The sequence below is a fragment of the Drosophila ananassae genome, chromosome XL (assembly GCF_017639315.1).
Source record: "Drosophila ananassae strain 14024-0371.13 chromosome XL, ASM1763931v2, whole genome shotgun sequence".
Lineage (NCBI taxonomy): Eukaryota > Metazoa > Arthropoda > Insecta > Diptera > Drosophilidae > Drosophila > Drosophila ananassae.
The window spans coordinates 12,587,592-12,608,581 of NC_057931.1; the positions used below are offsets into that span (position 1 = coordinate 12,587,592).

General features: G+C 39.9%; 1 protein-coding gene across 10 annotated transcripts in view; it reads right to left on the reverse strand.

Moving 5' to 3' along the window:
- LOC6503023 (voltage-dependent T-type calcium channel subunit alpha-1G) overlaps positions 1–20,990 on the reverse strand; it is a 104,474-nt gene that overhangs the window by 44,950 nt on the left and 38,534 nt on the right. For all 10 annotated transcript variants that reach the window (XM_032453095.2, XM_032453094.2, XM_032453093.2 and 7 more), the window contains one exon: positions 5,786–6,693. In XM_032453095.2, the coding sequence (XP_032308986.1) occupies positions 5,786–6,639 (854 nt within the window). In that variant the 5' untranslated portion in view covers positions 6,640–6,693. The remainder of the gene's footprint in view (positions 1–5,785; positions 6,694–20,990) is intronic.

A 20,990-nucleotide genomic window follows, 5' to 3' on the forward strand; every position in this document is an offset into this window, starting at 1 on the left:
GATGGACAAAAGAGACAACGGGGCGTATAAGTGTTAATTGACTCTCCAAAAATATTACTCATACGCAGTGGGGTTTCTTAATTTTATTGCATTTTAGAACAAAGAGCTATTTTATTTCCAATAGCAAGCTTGTTATGAAAAGGTTCTGGCATTTAGATTAAAATGAGAACACTATTAAATTCCAAAAACAAAAGTATGTGAGTTTTTATAAAAAAAATTACTCATACGCAGTGTGAGCCTTTTACTTTTGATTCAAAGCAACTATCTATGTACCTTTTCAAATGAAAACCAAATAGCTGAGTTAAAAGAAATTATGCACTTCGATACATATTTCTGACAACAGGGCGTATGAGTTATATTTTCAATGGCTGCCCATAAAGTACTCATACGCAGTGTGGCCCTTTGACTTTTTGAAGATTTATTAAAAATTATTTAGAGATACTCTTTTTCATAGTTTCCTTTTATATATTTTTTATAAGAAGCTGACTATAAGTAAAAATCTAATGAAAAGTAATAATTTATAAAGACAACAGAGCGTATGAGTAATATCCGCAATGGCCGCCCATAAATTACTCATACGCAGTGTTGCCATAAATCTTAATAGCTCCTGCCGCCTTAAAGCACTTTCATGCCTTTGGACACTTTCTGTTGTATTTTAAGGCCAGCAACGATAGAAATCAATTAATTTGCAGATTTGGAAACAATGCCATCAGGCATCTCATATATGGAACTCTCTCCGGTGGCAGAGTGCTCTTTTGGCAACTGGATGGCTGCCACCTGAGGCGGACCTGCCACTCGTCCTGCCATTTGTCGCCTAAAAGCCTTCGCGTTGCACTTTGGTTTTTGGTGTTTTTGGTGTTTTTTTGGTTTTTAGGTTTCTGGTTTCTGGTCTCTCGTTGCACGTTGCACGTTGCTCGTTTCTGGCGCAAACTCAAAACTCAAATGCAAAATACAAACAAAACTCGCACAAGGCCAAGTAGGTGGTAGGCAGTTGGCGGTTGGCTGGTTGTGGGCGGGGCTGGCTTAATGCATGGCCAAATGAGCGCCAAGGACTCATTCTTTTAGGCGAGCAATTAAGGATCGAGCGATGCCGCATGCAAAATGGCAAAAATGTTTACGCTATTAACGCACAATTAAAGATAAAACGTGCCACACAATGGCAGGGGGGGAGGTAGGATGAAAGGCTGCCACAAAAAAGGGCAATTCATTAGGGGTGTAGCGAGGGGAGGAGGTCCGGTCCGCAGAGGGGGTAGGTTTCATGGTAATATACAGCATATGCGAGGGTCAAAATCGTTTCGGTTTTTGGATTCCAGTTCGCGGTTCTCTGTCATAAAAACAAATGTGGACAGAGAGGGGGACTAGGGGGGTATCTAGGGGGTAGCACAAAAGACCAAAGGGGGCGTGGCTCCTGCCCCCTCTACCTGAATAAATACTGCAGCAGCAGCGGCTGAGGCAGCAGCAGGCGACAGCAGCAACATCGACCCTGGCGCATTCATTTCATTCAGTTGCCTCCCAAAAAAAAAATAAGGAAAAGTGGGCGTGGTGGTTCAGGTGAGTGTGTATGTGTGTGTGAGTGGGTGGTGGGTAGCTGGGGTCAGTGGTGCGACGTTAAGTCGGAACCCCGGGTGGCGTACATTATTTTTGATTTGGCAACAGCGATGGCCCCAAACCAACAGTAAACAAATTAAGTCGAGCGTAAAGTCGGCCAGGGCGGTGGGCGGTGGGCGGATATGGGGCGCCACCCCTACGACCATTGAAAGGGGGCGTGGAAATGGGCATGGGGACGCATGCAAGCGTACAGAAATCGCAACAAATTAAAAGAGCCGCAAACAAAAGCGAGACCCCAAAGCAAAAGCCGAATAAGATGACTGAGCACGCCACAAGGTAGGGGGTGCTTCTGAAGAGTAGGGTTCTGAATTGGAAAATAAAAAATAACAACAACAAAAAAACTAACAAAATCGAATGAAATGAAAGGTATACAAAATGGCAAAATAAAAAGACAAATCTTTAAAAGAAAAAAAAAGAACTGAAGAATCAATTGGCCATCAGAAGCTACATGCTTTTTCTATAAAAAGTATTCGATTTAAGGGGTTTTTTAGAAGAAATAAGAGCTTATGACATATATGTTGTGAATATTCAAGTGTTTTCTTAATAAAAGTATTTAATTTTAACTAATGTAAATAGAAACATTAAATTTAAGTATAGGAACCTTTTTATTTCTAAACATATTACTGACTAATCGTATATCTCTCTTGGGATGTCTATATCTTTTTTTAATTATCGGACAACTAATAAACTTTATACCTAACTTTATACTTAATACATTCTTGGTGAAGATCTCTTTAAACTTAAATAAAAATTACTGAATTAAATCTCTTATTTATATTTGTTAGAATTTTTAAAACAATCCCCTTAAGAAAATACAACCTTCTCAGGTCAACCCACTTGCAGTTTTAAATCCCTAATTAGTTGTTTACTTGTTAGTTAATTAACTAAATGACCAATTCGCTTATTTTAATCTTAACTAATAACCTTAATGTTAATAATAAAATCTGAAGTAATATCCAGATAATCGATGTAGCCTCCCGAAACAGCTCTGTAATTATTCCATTCGCTCTTTGTTCGGGCTTAGGCATTCAGGAAGCAACAACATTCCGATGGATGACCACAGCGACCTGTTGTCCTGTCCTGCCATGCCACCCTTACCTCCCTCCCTCCCGCCCTGCCCCCCCTTGCACCCCCTCGGGAGCCTCGTCCTTTGGCAGCTGGAGAGGCATTTGTGTAATGAATACAATGCACGTACTCGGTGGCGGTCAGCGAGGCTAATGGGCACTATACGACTGTGTGTGGCAAGTACAATGTATGCCACACTGCTTTCCCCCTCCCCTCTCACTCTTGACTCTTGACCCTCTGTCATAATTAGTTATGGGCGTGGCAGCGGTTTCACATTACCAGAGAAGCGAGAAGCGAGCCCCGGCACTCCATGCTAATGATGCCTCCGCGGCCAGAAAGCTGAGGGGGATTCGAGCTCCATCTCCATCTGCCAGTACCGCCACCACGGGTGGCTCATCATCAACATATGTGGCAGCATATGTTGCACGTACCGGGCGCACATTTCACGCTAAAAGCCCCTTAAAAACGGAGGCGAAGGAGACAACTTTTGAACTCTGCATCTGTCGGGAACAGAACCAAAAAAGAGAAAAACTCAAAACTGTAACTGAAACTGCATCTTCCTTCTCGTCCTTTCTGATATGAAATGTGCCACAATGTTGCATGGCTAATTCGGTGGCAGGTCGTCAGGATGGCAGGACGTCAGGACGAGTGTGTGGCAAGAAAGTAAGAAAGATAAGGAAAAAAAAGAAGGGAATCCTTCATCGATATGATTCGGTTTCCATATTCAAAAGGCATTTTTCCATCCGCGGCACGTCAAAGTGTCAGAATTGGATAACCAGATGGTAGTGTCAGGAATCTGGTATTCAAGGATTCTAGGATAACTCTTGAGGATATTTTGTAAAGCAAAGTGATGGCTGAATAGTAGTTCTCTTCTAATTATAGGAATTATACTTTACTACCCTTTATCCTTTGATTTCTGGCCTGTTTTGAAGAAGGACTCTGTTTTGAAGGAAGAACCAAGGACTGATATTGATACGCAAGGCCAGTTGGCGACACTGTGGCGTCTCTGGGCTGAGCTTTTTGGCAAATGGCAGCCTCATGGCTGACCTCAGACCTTAGACCCCGCCGCTGCAATCGAGTTCAGGTCTGGGTCACAGGGCGGAAGACGAGCGTCGCCAGCGGAAACGGAAGTGGAAGTGGAAGTGGAAATGGGGCTTGCTGCTGGGGCTAAGGGGCTGAGGGGCTGAGGGGCTAGGGACTAAGAGATCCATGTCAAACTTAAATTGGTTGTGATTGAATTGAGACTGAAACTTGCACCGCAACTCGTCCGCAAAATCACTTTGCGAATAATTGCCAACGTGGGATGCAGGCAGGGTGGCAGGGAGCCTGGCAGGGAGCCTGGCAGGGAGGCAGCATCATCGTAAACTTTGACAATAAAATCCATAAAATGTCAGCAGGATTCAGAGTGTATAGAAAACAATACAATAGAGAAGGGGGCAAGTTGTTGGAGGGGATAAAAGCGCGAACAATGGCGCAAATCAAAATTTATGGCAAACAATTAAGTGGCAAGTATCGAGAGACCGATTACATACTTGTGGCTCCACTTTCAGCGAGACAAAAGGCGATGAAAATGGATGAGGGAGTGGGTGTGTGTGTGTCACTTGTGTGGCAGTGACAGTGACTCTCTCTCTGTGTGGGGCAAGTCTGGGAATGGGGGGTTGCTGGGTAATCGGTGGCATCAGCACACACAGCTTGTTGCTGTTGCTAAAAATAATAAGACTGACTTGACGTTCTCTAAACTCAATTATCATAATTTATCCGCATCCGAGTCAGGTCTGGTTGCGGGAATCATCCCTCAAGACGGCATAAATAAATATCAACGTCAGTCAATTTTAATTTTCCCTCAAGTGGTATGTGAAGTGAGCGCCAAGAAGTATGCAAAGCGATTTTTCATGCACATGTGTCACAAACACACATGCAGAGAGGCAGGGCTGTCATCTTCCTTCCGCCTTCAGATATCCTATATATATAATATATATACAGTGATTGGCGCACATTATCCCACAGAATGCGGCAAATATTAAAAAGAAAAATAAGAAAAACGGAAGGAACTGCTGGCAGGAGGAAGAAGAGGAGGAGGAGGAGGACGCAGGATCGAAGGACATCCCTTGGTTCCGCCTCTCAATGATGATGCCCATTCAGATATTTATTATTTATGCGAAACAAACACTCGCCCAAGCTCACAGATACAGAAACAGAAACAGTGGCAGTGGCAGTGGCAGGGCCAGAGTAGCTTGCAACTGCTGACATTGTGGCATGAATATTGCAACAGGCAGCAGCAACAAAAAAGAAAGAATCCATTGGCTATTTCGAACTCAGGATACCCAATAACAACCGCAAATTAAATAAAATAAGTGTGTAGAGGTTAATGGGAAAACATTAAAATAATAAATTAGCATAATTAATTAGCATGATTGTTATTTTAAAAATATATATTTAAAAGCAAAAGTAGGAGGGATTAATGATGGAATATTTTTAAATCTTTAAAGAAGTCTTTTGGGGAAAGTTGTTGATTTTTCCACCTTTCTTTTTAGTTTTAAAAATATATTGTAACTTAAACACTATTTATATTTCAAATATTTTTCATTTTTAAACCTTAAAATATTAAGTAATATAATAGAATATATAATATCCCTTAGAAACCTTATCCAAAGCCCATAACCAAAAGCAATCCTTTGGAACATCTCTATAAAGTGTAAAAAACAGTGCCATAACTATTTTAAATATTCGCCCGATACCCATACATAAATATATTACACATCCTTTCCCCCGTATCCCGGCACATCCTTCCTCGGAAAATCCCCAAACCAATTCCCCATCCATTTCGCGGAAAAAAACTTCGAAGCGAGTGTCCTTAGGCCCGTTAAAAAATATTTAAAAAAAAAGGATTGCTGGGGGGGAAAAAATGGAGAGAAAAATCAATAGGCTCTCACAACGCACATCCTGTGTGAAATGTGTGACAAGGACACTCGTTTCGGCCCCTGCACCGGCCCAGGGGTAAATTGCCAGCGAAGGACAATGGCAATTAGGACTATGCTCCCTCTCCCCACCTCCATCCCAGAGTGTCCTTTCTGTCCGTTTGTTGTTGTTCGAGTTTTTTTGAAAAGGATATGGATTGGTGATGAGCATCAGGCACCAGTTGCGCGGTCGGGTGTACTGCGTCAGGGCCCACATGGAGATCTCCGGGAAGCCCGGATACGGCAGATTCGGTTCTCCGGACGAGCTCGACGACCCGGAGGACGAGGAGGTGTGCGACGAGGAGTCGCCATCGTCCGAGCTGCAGCTGCCATTGCAGCTGGAGGCTGTGGATGAGCTGATTGCTCCGCCTCCGCCACCGCCGCGTGTCCTGGCAGCTGTGACGGCGTCGCTTAGCGATGAGGCACCACTGTGCCGACGGCCGGCTGTCCTGCGGCGCGGCACCTGCCCCTGTTCCGGCCGTTCCTTGCCGCCGCCGCCGCCGCTCTGGTAACGCCGCCTGGCATGGTCTGCCGATCCCGAGGCGTTCGACGACTGCCGGTGTGTCCTGGCGGATCCTGATGGGCCGGTTGTTGATTGACTGTTTGGATTTTTGGAATTCGGATTGGCATTGGAGGAACTGGTTTTTCGCAATCTCCTCGAGTGGCCACTCCCACTCCCACTGCCACCTCCGCCACCGCCATCGACGATCACCGTCATGGGCGGTTCTTCGTTGGAATGCATTTGTCCTAATCGGTTGCTGTTGTTGCTATTTTTGTAACTAGTTGTTGTTGCTGTTGCAAGTTGTCCTTGCTGATGCTGTTGCTGTTGTTGTTGTTGTTGTTGGCCGCTTGTTGCTGCTGCCGCTGCCACGCGACGTCGCTGGCCATTCCCGTTCTGATTTTGAATCCTTGCCGCAGTTGCTGCTTCGTTTTCAGCTTGTACTATGGTTGTTGTAGCTGTTGTTGCTGCTCCTGATCCTGATCCTGCTCCTGCTGACTGGGGCAGCATCTTCCTAGGAACCAACCAAGTCAACTCCTGTCATTCCATTTTTCAGCCGATTCTCTAGAAATAAGAGAGAAATTATGAAAAATTAAAGTGATTTATGGAATATTAAATATTAAATTAATGTTTAAAAAAATATTCATATGATAAAAAAAATATAAATAAATAGTTATATTTTTAAATAATTTATTTAGTATTTTATTAAATATTCTAAAATACTTCCTTTCAAGAAACTCCTCAGATTCTAAGAACTAACCTATCCTGCTTATGTTTATATATATTTAAATATTTAATGAAAGGACCCACTAGAAAGGACTATAAATATTTTAATATAATACATCAAGTACCCAGTCGAGCAATCAATTTCCTTAATTGCTATTTTAAAGCCAATTTAAAAGGTAAGTCATTTCTGGTCGGGTACGTGCCAAGTTTCTGGAATTGATTTTTAATGCCAGAACTCAGGCGTCAGCAATAGGGGCTCCCCGATCCCCGATCCCCAAACCCCGACCAGTCCACTTTCTAGCCCACATAATGAAGCCAAAAAAAAACATAATTTACGCACGTGCGTTGCTTTTTGCCGAAAGTGTGTAAAAATAATGAGAAACACATTTTGTGCCAGTAGACCAGAAGCTTAGCATACTTTTTGGGGCGCACTGGGGGGAGTATGTGTGTGTTCAATCATTAATTACGCCCTGTGTGTGTGTGTGGGGGGGTGTGTATGAAGGGTGCCAAGGTGGAGGGTTCTCCTAACACATTAACGTGCCAAAAAGTGCTTCGTTGTGGTTTCAACCACACACTGCCACACACCCACTCTCACACACACACTCTGTTACCCACACAAGGTGGCAAATTGCAATTGTGTTGAAAATGGGATCCTTGATAGACCAACAATAACAGGCAACAACAAATCGGGAAAGAATTGCCACAAAAGATAGCCCAAATCCATTGAGGTTATTGAGGCATTTGCTGTTCAGCGATAACAGCGCCTGTTTATCAAACAATTTATCAAAAATTAAGTACCAGCCTGTCAGAGGTTTATAGTGGGACATGTTTTAACTAAGTACCATGTCACTCCATTTGGCTTTTAGAGATAATTTTCAATCAGATGGGGAATGGAAGGGGTACTTGGTAACAACTGGACAAAAGTTAACATTCCAATTATAATAATTCGGGAAATATTTGATGGATGGGCTTCCCCACATTAGCTTTTCGAGTACTATTGTATTTTATCCAATATATATACATATATAGTAAGATATAGGATATAATGATTTATTTAGAAACTTTCATTGTTCTTCGATCTGCCCCATTTTGTTCCTAATTTTCACTGTTAAAGGAAGTATCATCATGATTTTTGGAAAAATTGTGCAAAAATTAGCTTAAATTGTATAGACCGATTTAGAAGAAAACTTTTGATGGAGTTCGAAGGATATTAAAGAGCAGCTTTCAAAAATGTATGGTGTTGCCAGATCGAACCAGAAATGGTCGAGATATGAGTAGTGTAAAAGAAACGATTTCTGAACCGATCTGGCAAAGTCATAGAATTTAGAATTCAGGACTTAAAAGTCAAAAAAATGTTATAAAATATAACAAATGATGAGTGGATTTTAAAATAAATAGTAGTAATAATATTTAAAAGTAATTAATAATTAAAAGTCTTTAAATAATATTATTTTACACAGAAGGACATGGTGGAGGGGCTTGAATAATAGCATTCTTTTTAGGCTCCTTTTGTCTATAAGTTTTTAAATTTATACTCATATAAATTGTTTATTTATTTTTGCTCAAGTTAGAAACAAAACAACAAATATCATAAAAAAATGTTTAAAATATAAAATATATAAAATTTTAGTCAAAAGTTCTACCCCCCAAACTATCAGGTTTTATTTTCACTGGCCGTTAGCCTTGGTATCTATGGATCTCATCAATCTTTAGTTTGTCAGTTGGATTATTTATGATTTATGCAGCCAGAACAGTTGCTGAAGTCAGCCAGTTGGCCAACACAGGACACGTGTCCTGTTTTTGTTGTTATTGTGTTGTGTGTATGGCATGTTTTTAGGTGAAGGGACCATAGACTAGAAATCAAAATAATTAATCGTTGGCTGGCGCCATTTGTTTATCAGCCGGAAACGGAAGTCAAAGCCAAGGAAAACAATAGCTCTTCCTCTTGCTCTCTCTCTCTATCTGTTAGCTGCCTCTCTTTCGCACAGGCACGTGACAATATAACAAAGTTTGAATATTATTTGGAAAGTGTTGGAACAAGCTTAAGGAGACAGGGAACTAAACTACCGGCAAAGTGAAAACGAGCAGGATACAAACTGTAAGCTGTAAGCCTTGTACAAAAACACATGGCGACCGTGTAAAAACACATACATATGGAGTGCTGTTGGTGAGAGAGTGTGTGTGTGTGTGTTTCATACACAGATATACATAATTAAACACAAACAGCGGGCCAGGCAACTTTGCTTGGTGTTGATATTAGTGAAAGGGAGAGCAAAAACACAAACATTAGCTGGGTTACTAGGGTTGGGTGTGTTGTGTGGAGGGCAACCCTAACACACACACATACAACTGGAATAACGGGATCAATGTGACATTCAAACATGTCAGATATTAGCGCGATAACACTTTGAAATGGGTCGAAGAGGTCGAAACACGAATTTATGTTGTAAGCGCACTCCAAACATTTATTTTTTGCCGATACATCATCAGTTTGTGACAAAAAAACACCAGAACTATTTTTGGGGTAAATAAAAATTGGAAAACAAATCAATTTGTCAAACGTTTGATATCGCGAACTATCGCTTTGGCAAAAAATAAATATAATTTCAAATGTAAACTATGAAACCACAGAGTTTGTTGACCCGTTTCCTCTTTTCTTTTTTTTTGGTTTGTTTATCCATAGTTGTGTGTGTGTTAAACTCGAACCATTCTGCCCAGAGGGTTAATGTAAACAACAACCAGGACAACTCACTCTTCAGATGCCATGGATGTCGCCCCGTCCTCTGGCATAAAAATATGCAAATAAATTGTCGCTTATGTGGCAAGATATTTTCACACAGTTCGCTACATTTTTTTTCTCCCCTTTCTCTGACTCTGTCTGTCTGTCTATGTGTGTGTGTGTTTGTGCCCTGGGTCCTGTCGGGGGATCTGAGGATATATAATTCACTTTTAAATGCAAAATCAAGCCGCTGTCATTGATAGCTGTCTCAGCAATAGGAACCAGGGACCAGGAACATCGGGGCAAAAATAAGCATACACGTTGGCAAATAAATCAGAGACAGCGTCTCGATGTCGCCCGAATGGAGATCCTTATTCCTTTCGGGTGAGAAAAGATTTATGCTCACCGCCTGCTTTATGAGGCAGCGCCTGTCAGGAAAAGTCGCCGACATTAGCATAAAGACGGCACTCGCACAAAAAATAAAGACGTTAAGAATAAGCTGGCTGTTTGGCAGCTTTGGAAAAAAAAGCAAAGTCGATATGCCCTTGAAATATGGGCTTGGGATGTATATATTTTAAGCCTCTGATTTGTAAACTAGTTTTCCAGGAACGGGACTTTAAGGATTTATGCATGTTTTTGTGAAAAATGGGCAGTTTTTTATTAGAGGTACCTAGTACACAATTTTTTATTTTTAAGAAATTAAAAAGATTATATGGGAAAAGAATGATATTTCAAGGTTGAAAACTGTGTTCTGCGATTAGGAAACTATTTTTTAGAGGATGTAAAGTTTTCTATCTAAAGAGCCTTAAAGCATGCTAAGAAATATGGCAAGAGTAGTACCTGGTATCATATAGCTTATTTTTAGATATTATAAGCAAAGAAGAATAATTATAAATAATATATTATGGTTGGAAGCATATCTTTGTGAATAAGGAACTATTTTAAAGAAGATATATATAGTTTTCTATCTAAAGAGGCTAAAAGTATGCATAGAAATATGGCGGGAAAAGTACCTGGTGTCATATATTCAATTTTAAGATTTTTTTTAGCAAATATAAATGATTATAAATGATATCTCAAGGTTGGAACAATTAACTTCTGTGAATAAGGACTTATTTTTTGGAGAATATACAGTTTTCTATCAAATATCCTAAAAGTATGCTGAGAAATATAGCAGGACAAGTACCTGGTATCATATATCCAAGATTTGTCTTTTTTTATCAAATTAAAAAGGCTATAAATGATATTTTTCTGTGAATAAGAAACTGCTTTTCAGAGGATGTACAGTTTTCTATCTAAAAAGCCTAAAAGCATGCCATGCCTAGCTATCTCTTAGTCAAGATCATCGTTTAGGCCGCGTTTCGGTTATCAAATGCGTAACCAATCGTCCGTTTGGGCCATTCCCCAGCCATTCCATTTGGCAATGAGCCAATGGTCAAAGTCCTGGCGATGCAAGTCTATCCTGTATTTAACATTAATATTTATGATAGCTCATCTGTGTATAAATCAATGTTTTTGGGCATTCCGCTTTTGGCTTTCGGCTCTCGGCTCTTGACTTTGGAAGCAGTTGGTAAGTATCAGTCTTCATTGGTTGCTTATTGCGCTGATTTTATTATTATTTTTATTTGACTTGGCTTTGTCTTTGCTGGCTTGGTTGGCTTGGCTTCCCTGGTCTGGCCTTCCCAGGCTTGGCATAAAAATCACTCCAGAAGGAAAGAAAGAAAAACTCATTTTCATGTTCAGCAGCTGCCACAAACAGAGAAAATCTTTACCTGCTCGTCCTGGAGTTTTTCTTCTTCCACTCTTCTTGATTTTTATTTTTGTTTTTTTTTTTCTCCATTTGATTTTCCAATTCAAGTGCCCCGCGTATCCTCGATTTTTCCTCGATTTTTCCCCCGCTTTTCATGCCTTTCAGCTTCATTGAGCGCATTTGTTGCTCACTGTCTTGCTGCCCGCTTTCTCTTTGTACTTTCTCTTTTTCCTGCCGCCTCCCCCTCCCTTTCTTTGGGGCAGGCCTGGTGTGGCTTTTATTTTGTTTTGATTGCCCGGGCCAGGGATTTGAGGTCCTTGGGTGGAAGGAGCTCGCCCAAAAGCAAGAGAACTGCTTATTGTCGTTTTAAATACACCGACATAAAATTCATATTTTTATGCGTCGCTTTTTATTGGCCATGAATGAAAGCCACCGAGAGCCACCGCGCTAGAGTCCTATACACCTGGCCGGAATACACCTGGCGTCGTAGTCAGTTACCGAGCACATCCGTAAATTTGCCCGTAAACCATCCCAAAGTATCTCCTCCCTTTCACACACACTCAAACACACACACACACACACTCCCTCAGCCAGTTCGATAAATTCCTTACTTTTTTATTTCCAACTTTTACGTAATACGGTTAATGGAATCTCTTCCTGTCCATGTGTGAGTGTCAGTGTGACTGCATGTGTGTGTGTTTCTGTATAATCTGTGAGTGAGTGTGTGTGTGTGTGTGTGTGTGTGTGGCACGCCTTATTCATTATTCGATAAATATTCAACAGGATATGGAATGCACGTCTTGAGTTTCGATTTGGGAGCTCTGCCGGCCAGGCGTTTTAATTTCGTAATGGAACTCATAATCGAAGCTATCGATTTATTATCGAAAATATTAAAATATCGACTTGTAGCCATTAATCAAGTGTTTATGATTCAATAATTTGGCTAAAATATTTTTAATTACAACAAGGAAGGAGGGCTCTAGTTGAGTTTCTTGACTATGTGATACACGGTACTTTTCTTATATGAAATCTATAAAATATCTATTGCATACTTCTAGGGCTCTAAACTTTAATTCTTTTTATTGAATTTTATTTTATTACACAAAATAAACTTAAAAAAAAGTTTTATCTTCAATACTACTACTTTCATACTATAAAACAATACTGACCATAGTTTAATTTCTTGACTATGCGAAACCCGGTACTGTTCTTGTATACTTTATACCCCTTTTATTGCATATTTCTAGGCTTCTACGTTCTGTCTATTTCTTAAAATTTAATTTTTTTTTACAAAAACCAATCTTAATAAGTGTTTGGCTTGAAAATTGTTAGAACAAGCTTTTCTTCACTTAAAATATGAGTACCAGAGGGCTATGAGAGTTGAGTTTCTGGACTCTGTGATACCCGGTACACTTCGCCCTTGGTTACTCCATACCCTTTTTATTTCAGACCTTTATAGTTTTCAAGCTCTCTCTATTTTATGAAATTGTATTTCTTTTTGTGATAATAATGTAAAAATCTTTTTTAATAAATTAAAAAAATAAACAAGAGTATCGGGTATACTTACAATTGTTATCGGGAGAAACAAATACCAATAAAATACAAACTAAATGAATTATTTTTTAGGAACTCATGAACTCTTTTCTAAGTGCCTTTCTATTATAATTTTCCACAACTTCTGGATCAAATACCCCCTCCAAAAAATATCCTCCTCATTACCAAACACCATCATTAGCTCTAGATAATGCCCCATAAAAATCACTTTTAATTTGATATTTTTAAGCAGCCAAGGCGCATTACATTTTCGCATAAAGGCCTCTTAAAAGTAATGCCCTTGGTAGTATCTCGAGCCATATCAATATCGTTATGGCTGATTCGGCGAATTGGACAATCAATAGCGCAGCAATTTTAATGAAATTGCAGCAATTGATTCGCTTAACGATTCGCCGGCAACTTAATTCAATCATTTTCGCTGAGACTGAGACTGAGGCGCCCCGCCAGTAGAAGTTCTCCGTTCGATTTAAATTTTCATCCTATTTGTTTTTATTGATGAGCGATAAATATTACGCATACGACGCGTGGGCTTTTAAGTAATGAGTACGAGGGTTTTTCACTTTTTCCACTTTTTTTTTGCTTAAATATATCGACAAATATGAGAGGCAACAACACCTGGGAGAAAGTGAAGTGAAAGCAGTCGAGCGAAAAGCTGACAGGAAATGGAAGTCGTACAGTCAAGGCTGTGGTTATATTTTTTAAAAATTACAGTTCACGTTGACATTGTGGATCTTTTACTTTCACTTCTCCACATTCTGTGTGTATGTATATCCTTCCTGTAATAAAAATCAATTGCTTTAAACCTTTACCCTCGAAGGACCACAAAATCCTTTTGGCTAACAAAATCAGGGAATTATGGTGATTTAATGCTTCTGGGGAATATGCGGCCCACTAATCGCTGTCTAGTTGGGCAGCCCCTAAACCGGTTATACTTTCCAATACAGATACTACAGAAACAGATACTATAGAAAAAGATACAGATACACATACCTACAATACATATAAATATCCTTAGCAAAGTGCCGCCTCAGGCAAGCCCCATGAATTTTTATGCAAATTCTTTGGGTTTTCAACTTGTTGAGCCAAAAAAAAAAATATAGAAAAAAAGGGAAAGCCAAGCCAGGCCACAGGGAATGCGGAGAAAGCAGAGAAAGTGGTGGTGGGACACCCCCCGAGTTTTGTTAAAAATTAAACAAATAAACAAAAAAAAGAAATAAGGAAACACGAGAGTTCTAATTCGATTTGTTGAAAAAAATTTTCAAAATGACAAAGACATGTAAATACTTTTACAAAAAAAAAAGAAAAGAAAAAGGGAAGAAGGAAGAAAAAGCCTTTGGGGCAAGAATGAGTCCTTCCTTATAGTCCCTCTCTCGAAAAAGCAACTTTCTCGTCGACAAATCGAAAAGCACACGAATGAATTTTCATTCAATTATCTTCAAACTCCAACTCCAGTTTTGGTTTGTTTGTTCGTTTGTTTGTTTGTTTGTCTGCCTTGTCTGGGGACTGAAACTAGCCCCAAACTTTTACAAAAAAAAACCGAAAAAACCGAAAAAAACAAGAAAACAGAAAACAGGGAACAAAAAATTCTCAACTTTCAAGTTGAAGCTTCGAGAGCACGTGGAGGCCATTGTCTTGGCTGGGAAATTCATGGCCGCTCTGTTTCAATTTTCGGTCATCGCTGGTCCTGCCCACAGTGTCCTTTTATCTGTGTCGCAACGTGTGTCCTGTGTCCTGCGTCCTCAATCCTCAGTGTCCTGTGTGTCCTGCCCGGTGCTGGGTGCCATAAAATTTCATTTTATCAAACAATGAAAACGTGTCGACTCGCACTCAAGGTGCACACCCACTACCTCCCACCCACACACAGGCACAGATACAGATACAGATACATATACTGTCTCCCCACAAATTCGTATACTCACACACACTCACACACAGACAACTATAGCTCTACGGCCGTAATGTCTTTAAAATGGAGTCCTCGTATCTCGAGTGCGCCGTGAAGTTTGTTAAGGAAATCATCTGTCCTAGGGCAGTTAATGGTGCGATTGTCTCTCTTTGGTCTTGAAATTAATATACATATCTGGAATCTGGAATCTAGATATATCTAATGGCCTATATATATACTTGATGGATTTATATATATGTATATAGAAGCCCAGTCTGTTCTGGATAATTTTCAATCAAGCTTTTTTATTCCAAGGCGGAGGAAGTCTTGGGAGAAGGTGTTTGAAGGTTTTCAAAGTTTTTATATATTTGAGATATATATTTTATAAATATATTAAAAAACTTAATTCTATAGAATTACAAATACTTTGAAATCGCCTTTAATCTTTCTGTTTATCTGTACTTTTTATATAAACAAGTGCCTTGTCTTTAAATTATATGTTCATATATCTCACAGTTTTCAAGTTCTATACATCAGATATCTCCAATTCCTGAAAAACTATATTAAAACCACCAAGAATATACAAAATACTAAATATATACAATATTTGTACTAAATTAATAAATATATTAAATAATTTACAAGCCATAATAAGACAGTTATCTGAAAAAGAGTACCTTTGGTTTTAGGGAATTACTTTAGTAATGAGTTCTAATGGCATCCCAAAAAAGAAACTATTATCTAGATATTTTTAAGGGAATAAAAGGAATCTTATTTCAGCTATTCTTTTCTCTAAAATTGAAGAATATAATTTAACAGAAAAATTAATACTACCCCGTAAGAGTATTTAAAAAACAATTCCCTTTGAACAAAAGACTCCCCTTCCTTTTATTTAATTCCTATTTTTGTGATGTGGCCCGTTGTGTCAGTTGAGGGAAATTGTTGGTTTTTAATTGGCCATCGCCAGGTCGGCGTCAACCTTTGAAAATGGCCCAATAATTTACTTGGCCATCTTATTCCAGTTACTGCCAAGGCTGGCGTGTTGATTAGGCCCGAAAGTCGAGGGGGAGGCTCTTGAGAAAGTTGCCTAATTGCCCGTTCCCGGGAGAAGAAAAAAATGAAAAAAAAATGAAATTGGTGGTGGGCTAGTGGGTCGTAGAAAGTGGATGGGCCAGTGGGTGGTGGATGGTGGGTGGTGGAGAAAAGTTTTTCCGCGCTCGTAAAAGGAAATGACCGGCAAATGAAAAGGCGGCGAGAAAATGCGGCTGTTAAATTCGCAAATTGAGCCGAATGCGAATGAATAAGTAAGTGGCAGCTCCTGCCGAAGGACAAAATGCACTTGTGGCCAGACAAGTACGATATAATAGGACGAAATAAAAATAATTTAAAGTCATTAAAGAGGGCCTCTTAGTTAGGAGGAGTGTTAACCCCATTTCAGTGGCAACTGGCTTAGAGAGCCAGAGACTAAGAGCCGCAGAGACTGAAAAGCCAAGCCAAGAAAGTGTCCTGAGACCAGGATCAGTTGCCAGTTGCCAGTTGTTAGTTGGCAGTTGCCAGTGTTGCAACTTGTGTCCAATTTGTGACAGTTGCCACTGCTGGCGACACATGACAAAGCCCTAAGCCAGGGCGAGAGCTGGCCCAGACTGGCTGAAACTAAAAATTGGCCAAGACTGGAGGTGCTCACCTTGAGACCTTCGTACGCAACATGACAACTGTCAGGCCAGGGTCTCAGAAACATGATAGAGGTTGGGGTGGACTAGTTGGACTGGTTGGGGGTTTGGGGGAGTAGGCCCTGGCCAAACAAAAGGGCCAAAATACAAGCCCCACACTTTTGACCTTTTCCAGAGTAGAACAGTAGAAACGGCCAAGAAACAGTAGCAGAAACAGAAGCAGAAACAGAAACAGAAACAGGGGCTGGAGAACATGGCCCAGGCACTTGTCTACCCTTTTGGCCTCGTCATTGTTTGCCTCCAGGCCCCAAACTGGCAATAAACTTGTCTATTTTAGCACATGCCACAAAATGAGATGGAAAGAGATGGGGTTAAATGGCATAGAAAGAGTAAGGTAGATGGCCAGAACTGGTAGTCCCTCCTAACTATGCCAAGATATTCTCGAGAAGCACATTCTCATTTCTTTTGTTCGGTGCGGCAAGCTCAATTTGAATTAAATTCAATTTTTTTTTCTTCTTATTCTACTTGGCTGCTGCTTGTTCTTGTTGTTTTTGTTTCGGTTGATGCCCCCGTCCCTACTGCAACTTCAAGGTTGCAACAACCAACTTGCAACAGAAGCAGAAGCGGACAGCACAGCCTTTTTGCATTTGCCAGCGGCCATTAGGCAGTACCAGTACCAGTAGCTGTGGCAGTGTCAGTGGCAGCTCCCCTCTCTGCCCCCCTCATCATAGCCTCCTGGTCCATTTAGCATTTCCCATCCACCTCGCCAGTTTTTGAACAGATCCCACGCTCGGCTGGCCTGATTTCTCTCAGCAATGCCATCCATTTTTTTTTGCCATCCATCCCCCTCTTCTATTTTTTTTTTTATAATTTTTTTTGGCCCATTTTCATCCCTCCAAGACTCTTTCTTTTTTGCGATACCCTGTTCGGGAGGTTCGAGTGGAAATTTTAGCTCAACAGAATCCATAAATTATATATCAGACAGTGTCCGTCTGTCCTTCTGTCCGCTTGTCCGTTAGTTTCTCTCATAATTTCAAGGATGTTATTGTTTTGTTTAGTTTTGTTAAGTTTCTTTGTTTAAAAAAAGTAATTTTGGGAGCAAAACCATTTTTAGTTTTATTTTTAAAGTTTCTGAATAGTAATAATAGATTGTACCTTGTCCGCCTGTCCGCTTGTCCGTTAGTTTCTTTAGATTTAAACTTGAAGCATTTTGTGTAGTTTATGAAACTTAGTTGTTGGTCTTAAAACTATTATATAATAGTATTGTTTTTCTACAAAAAAGTATAACTTTTTGGTATAAATCTTGATAAAATATACTACTTTGTCCGCCTGTCCGTTTGTCCGCTGAATTCTTATTATTGAAACTTGAATAACTGTTGTAAAAATATTTCTATTTTATTTAAATTTATTCTTAAACTATTATTTATAACAAAAAAGTTATGTTTTCTAGACAAATAACATAATTAAGTTTATATTATAAGTTGTCCGCCTGTCCGTATGTCCGCATTAAACCTCATACCATTTTTAGTATTTTTTTTAAGGAAAATAAAATGCCTTTTTACAAAATAATTTTTAATTTTAAACCCTCAACTGACTGAGTAAACTGAGTAAAAAAGTAAAGCCCTTCCTAAAGCCCCCCCTATCGTAGGGTATTCAAAAGTCGACCATCAATCACAGTTGAGGAACCCCCCTGCTTTTTTGTGCTGCTTTCAATCTTTCTGTTTGCGTTTTGGGGCCGAAATGAAAAGGCATTCCAAAGAGCTGCCTTGCAATTAAGAAATTTGTCAGTGCAGTGTTCGGCGCTGGCGATGGCGCTGGCGAGTTCAGCAGCCAGCGAATTGAAATGCGAATTGCGAATTGCGAATGGCAATGGCAATGCAATGAAATCAAATGGAATGAAATGAATTCAAATGAAATGAAAATGCCTTCAATTGAACGGGCATAAGGTGCAGGCAGATGGGGATCGTGCCACAAAATGCAGCAAGTTGTGTCGTTTGTGCCGCTCCTCTAATGAGCACATAATTAAGGGACCAGATGACGATTCTATAAATTGAGTTTAAGATTAAAAAAAAGAAATAGTAATAATGATGATGATGAAAGGGGATTGTTGGTGGCAAGGTGGCAAGGTGGCTGGCTATGGTGTGGCAAGGATGATGATGATGATGATGATGTGTTGTGGCGTGTCGTGTCGTTGTCCTCCAACTGGGTCGAAGCCAACTTTTGCTCTGCTATCTGCCGCACTTCCTGTTTCCTGCGACACTTCCACCCAACCCCCTCCTCCCATTCCCTGCCTCTATGCCACAAACAACAACAACAACAACAGCTTCCTGTACATCGTCTATGCCATTATGGCCACTTGAGTTGCTGCCAAAGCTGCCTCACTTTTTTCTGTCTCCAAGCCCATAAATGTTTTGTTTAGCTTCTCTTGCTCCTGGCCTACTTTCTACTCCCATCTAGTTTGTATATTTTTTTTTTTCAAGTGATTCAAGTTAGATGAACATTAGATGTCATTTTTCGGCTCTTTGAGCTCACAACTTGGCCAACCGATTTATGTGCAACTCCTCCCGGACTCGACCAGTCCGAGTGGCCGACAACAATGGCCAACAACTCTGGCTAAGAGCAGTCTTGTTGGCTAAGTGCATTTGGCCATTTTGCATATTTGGCACTGATACAATCATATCTATAAAATGAAAAATAAGAGAGACTTTTTAGCTTAAAATTAAAACTATTTAAAGACTATTACTTGACATATAACAGACATATACATCATATTTCCTTCCTTTTTAATTTTAAAATTATTTTTCCCCTCACTTTTCTTCCAGTGTAGTGGCATATTTGCTCATGAATGAATCCTCAAAATGGCTCGCAATAGACCGTACCACCTGTGACACTTGCCAGTGGTTGGATTCTTTAAAGTTTGCTCCTGATTCATGTCCTGCCAGTAGTCCTGATAGTCCTCCTCTCCCCCACTCATCCATAACCTCTGACCTGAACTGAACCTTTTGTTAGTCGAATGCTTGTTGCATTTTTGGTTTTGCAAGCTTCCTGATTTGCTTCATCCTGCGGCTCCTGTTCTGCCTCCCGACCAGCTCCTGCCACGCCCACATAGGGCGCGTCGCCCCTCTAGCCCCTCCCGCCCGCAGCTTAAATTACACACTTCCGTCCGTCCTTCCTTCCTGGACTTCCTGGACCCACCATTGATGGCCCTCCATGGCCTTCCATGGCCTTCCTCTGTCCTGTTCCGTTTAGTTTTCGGTTTCAGTTTGGACTGGCATGGTTCCTAAACGGGTTTGTCAGCTCGCCTCCGTACTTCCGGCGCTCTGCTGGCCATTTGGTTAGTCGGCCAATTGGCCCGAAATTGGCCAGTTAGCAGCTGACCATCTGCCTCCAAACTTATGTTTATTAAATCGAGGCTGAAACAGTATTTTGGGCTTTAGTTTCGCATATATTATGGCCGTTTCAAGGAAGTATTTGTGGGGATATGAGTTTCCTTAATTATTTTATAAAGTTTGGTTAATAAAAAAATAGAGAAACTTTAATACTTGTTTGATTTAAAATGGGGTTTACTATGGGAGCCAAAATAAATGTAAAATATTATTTAAGATACTATTTTAGGAGTTAAAGTGATAGAAAAGACAATTTACTTGGAGTGTTGTAGGCTTTATGACTCCATTTAATAAAATTTTGACATAGAATTAGAAAAATTGACATAGAATTCTCTTTAAAGTTAATTTTAATTGCAATTTTTGTAATTATTGCAAGTATTTAGTATTTAAGTGCAATCTAGTATCAAGTATAAACGCTTTAAGGTATTATCGCTAAGAAAACAGAAACGGGCACATTAAGAGTGACATTAAGGTTAGAAAAGTGTCAGAAATAACCGGATGCTAGAAATAACTACATAAGTTGCTCTTAAATAGTTTCTTCAAAAAATGTATAAAAATCATTAACAAAAGTGGTTCAATAACCATAAAGATAAATAATTTTTGTAAAAAGGCCAACATTCAAAAACTAACTCCCCTTTGTCCATTAATTTCTGATGGAGCTTTGTAAACACTTAAAACACATTTTAAGCTTAAAATCTAGAGCCAGAACTATTTATTTTTAGCAATTACTATTTTTAACTTTTTCCAACTACTCTTAATGCATTCTCCCCAAAAGCCAATTAAGTCTGTTTTAAAACTGGGCTTATATAAAGTCGGTCCCGTTGGAGGAGAACGTGACTGTGTGGCATACTAGCACCACCGCACCACCGCACCACTAGCACCACTGGCACCACCATAACCTGTTGTTTGGCAGCCACTCAACTGTTATACCGCCGCTTTGGTAGAAATTTATAAAACTACGCACCGAATCAGAAATCTTGGCAAGCTGCTTCAAACTTTTCCGGCTGCACTTTGGACTTTTTTTTTGCAAAGCACATCCCCCCCTTAAAGCAGCCAACCACCCACAAAACAGTAAAGCATCCACAACATCAGTTGAGTAAAAGTTTTTGGCTCTCGTCTGGTTTTCTGGGTTTTTGTGCCAAAAATTAATTAGGCTAATTAAAAACGCTGA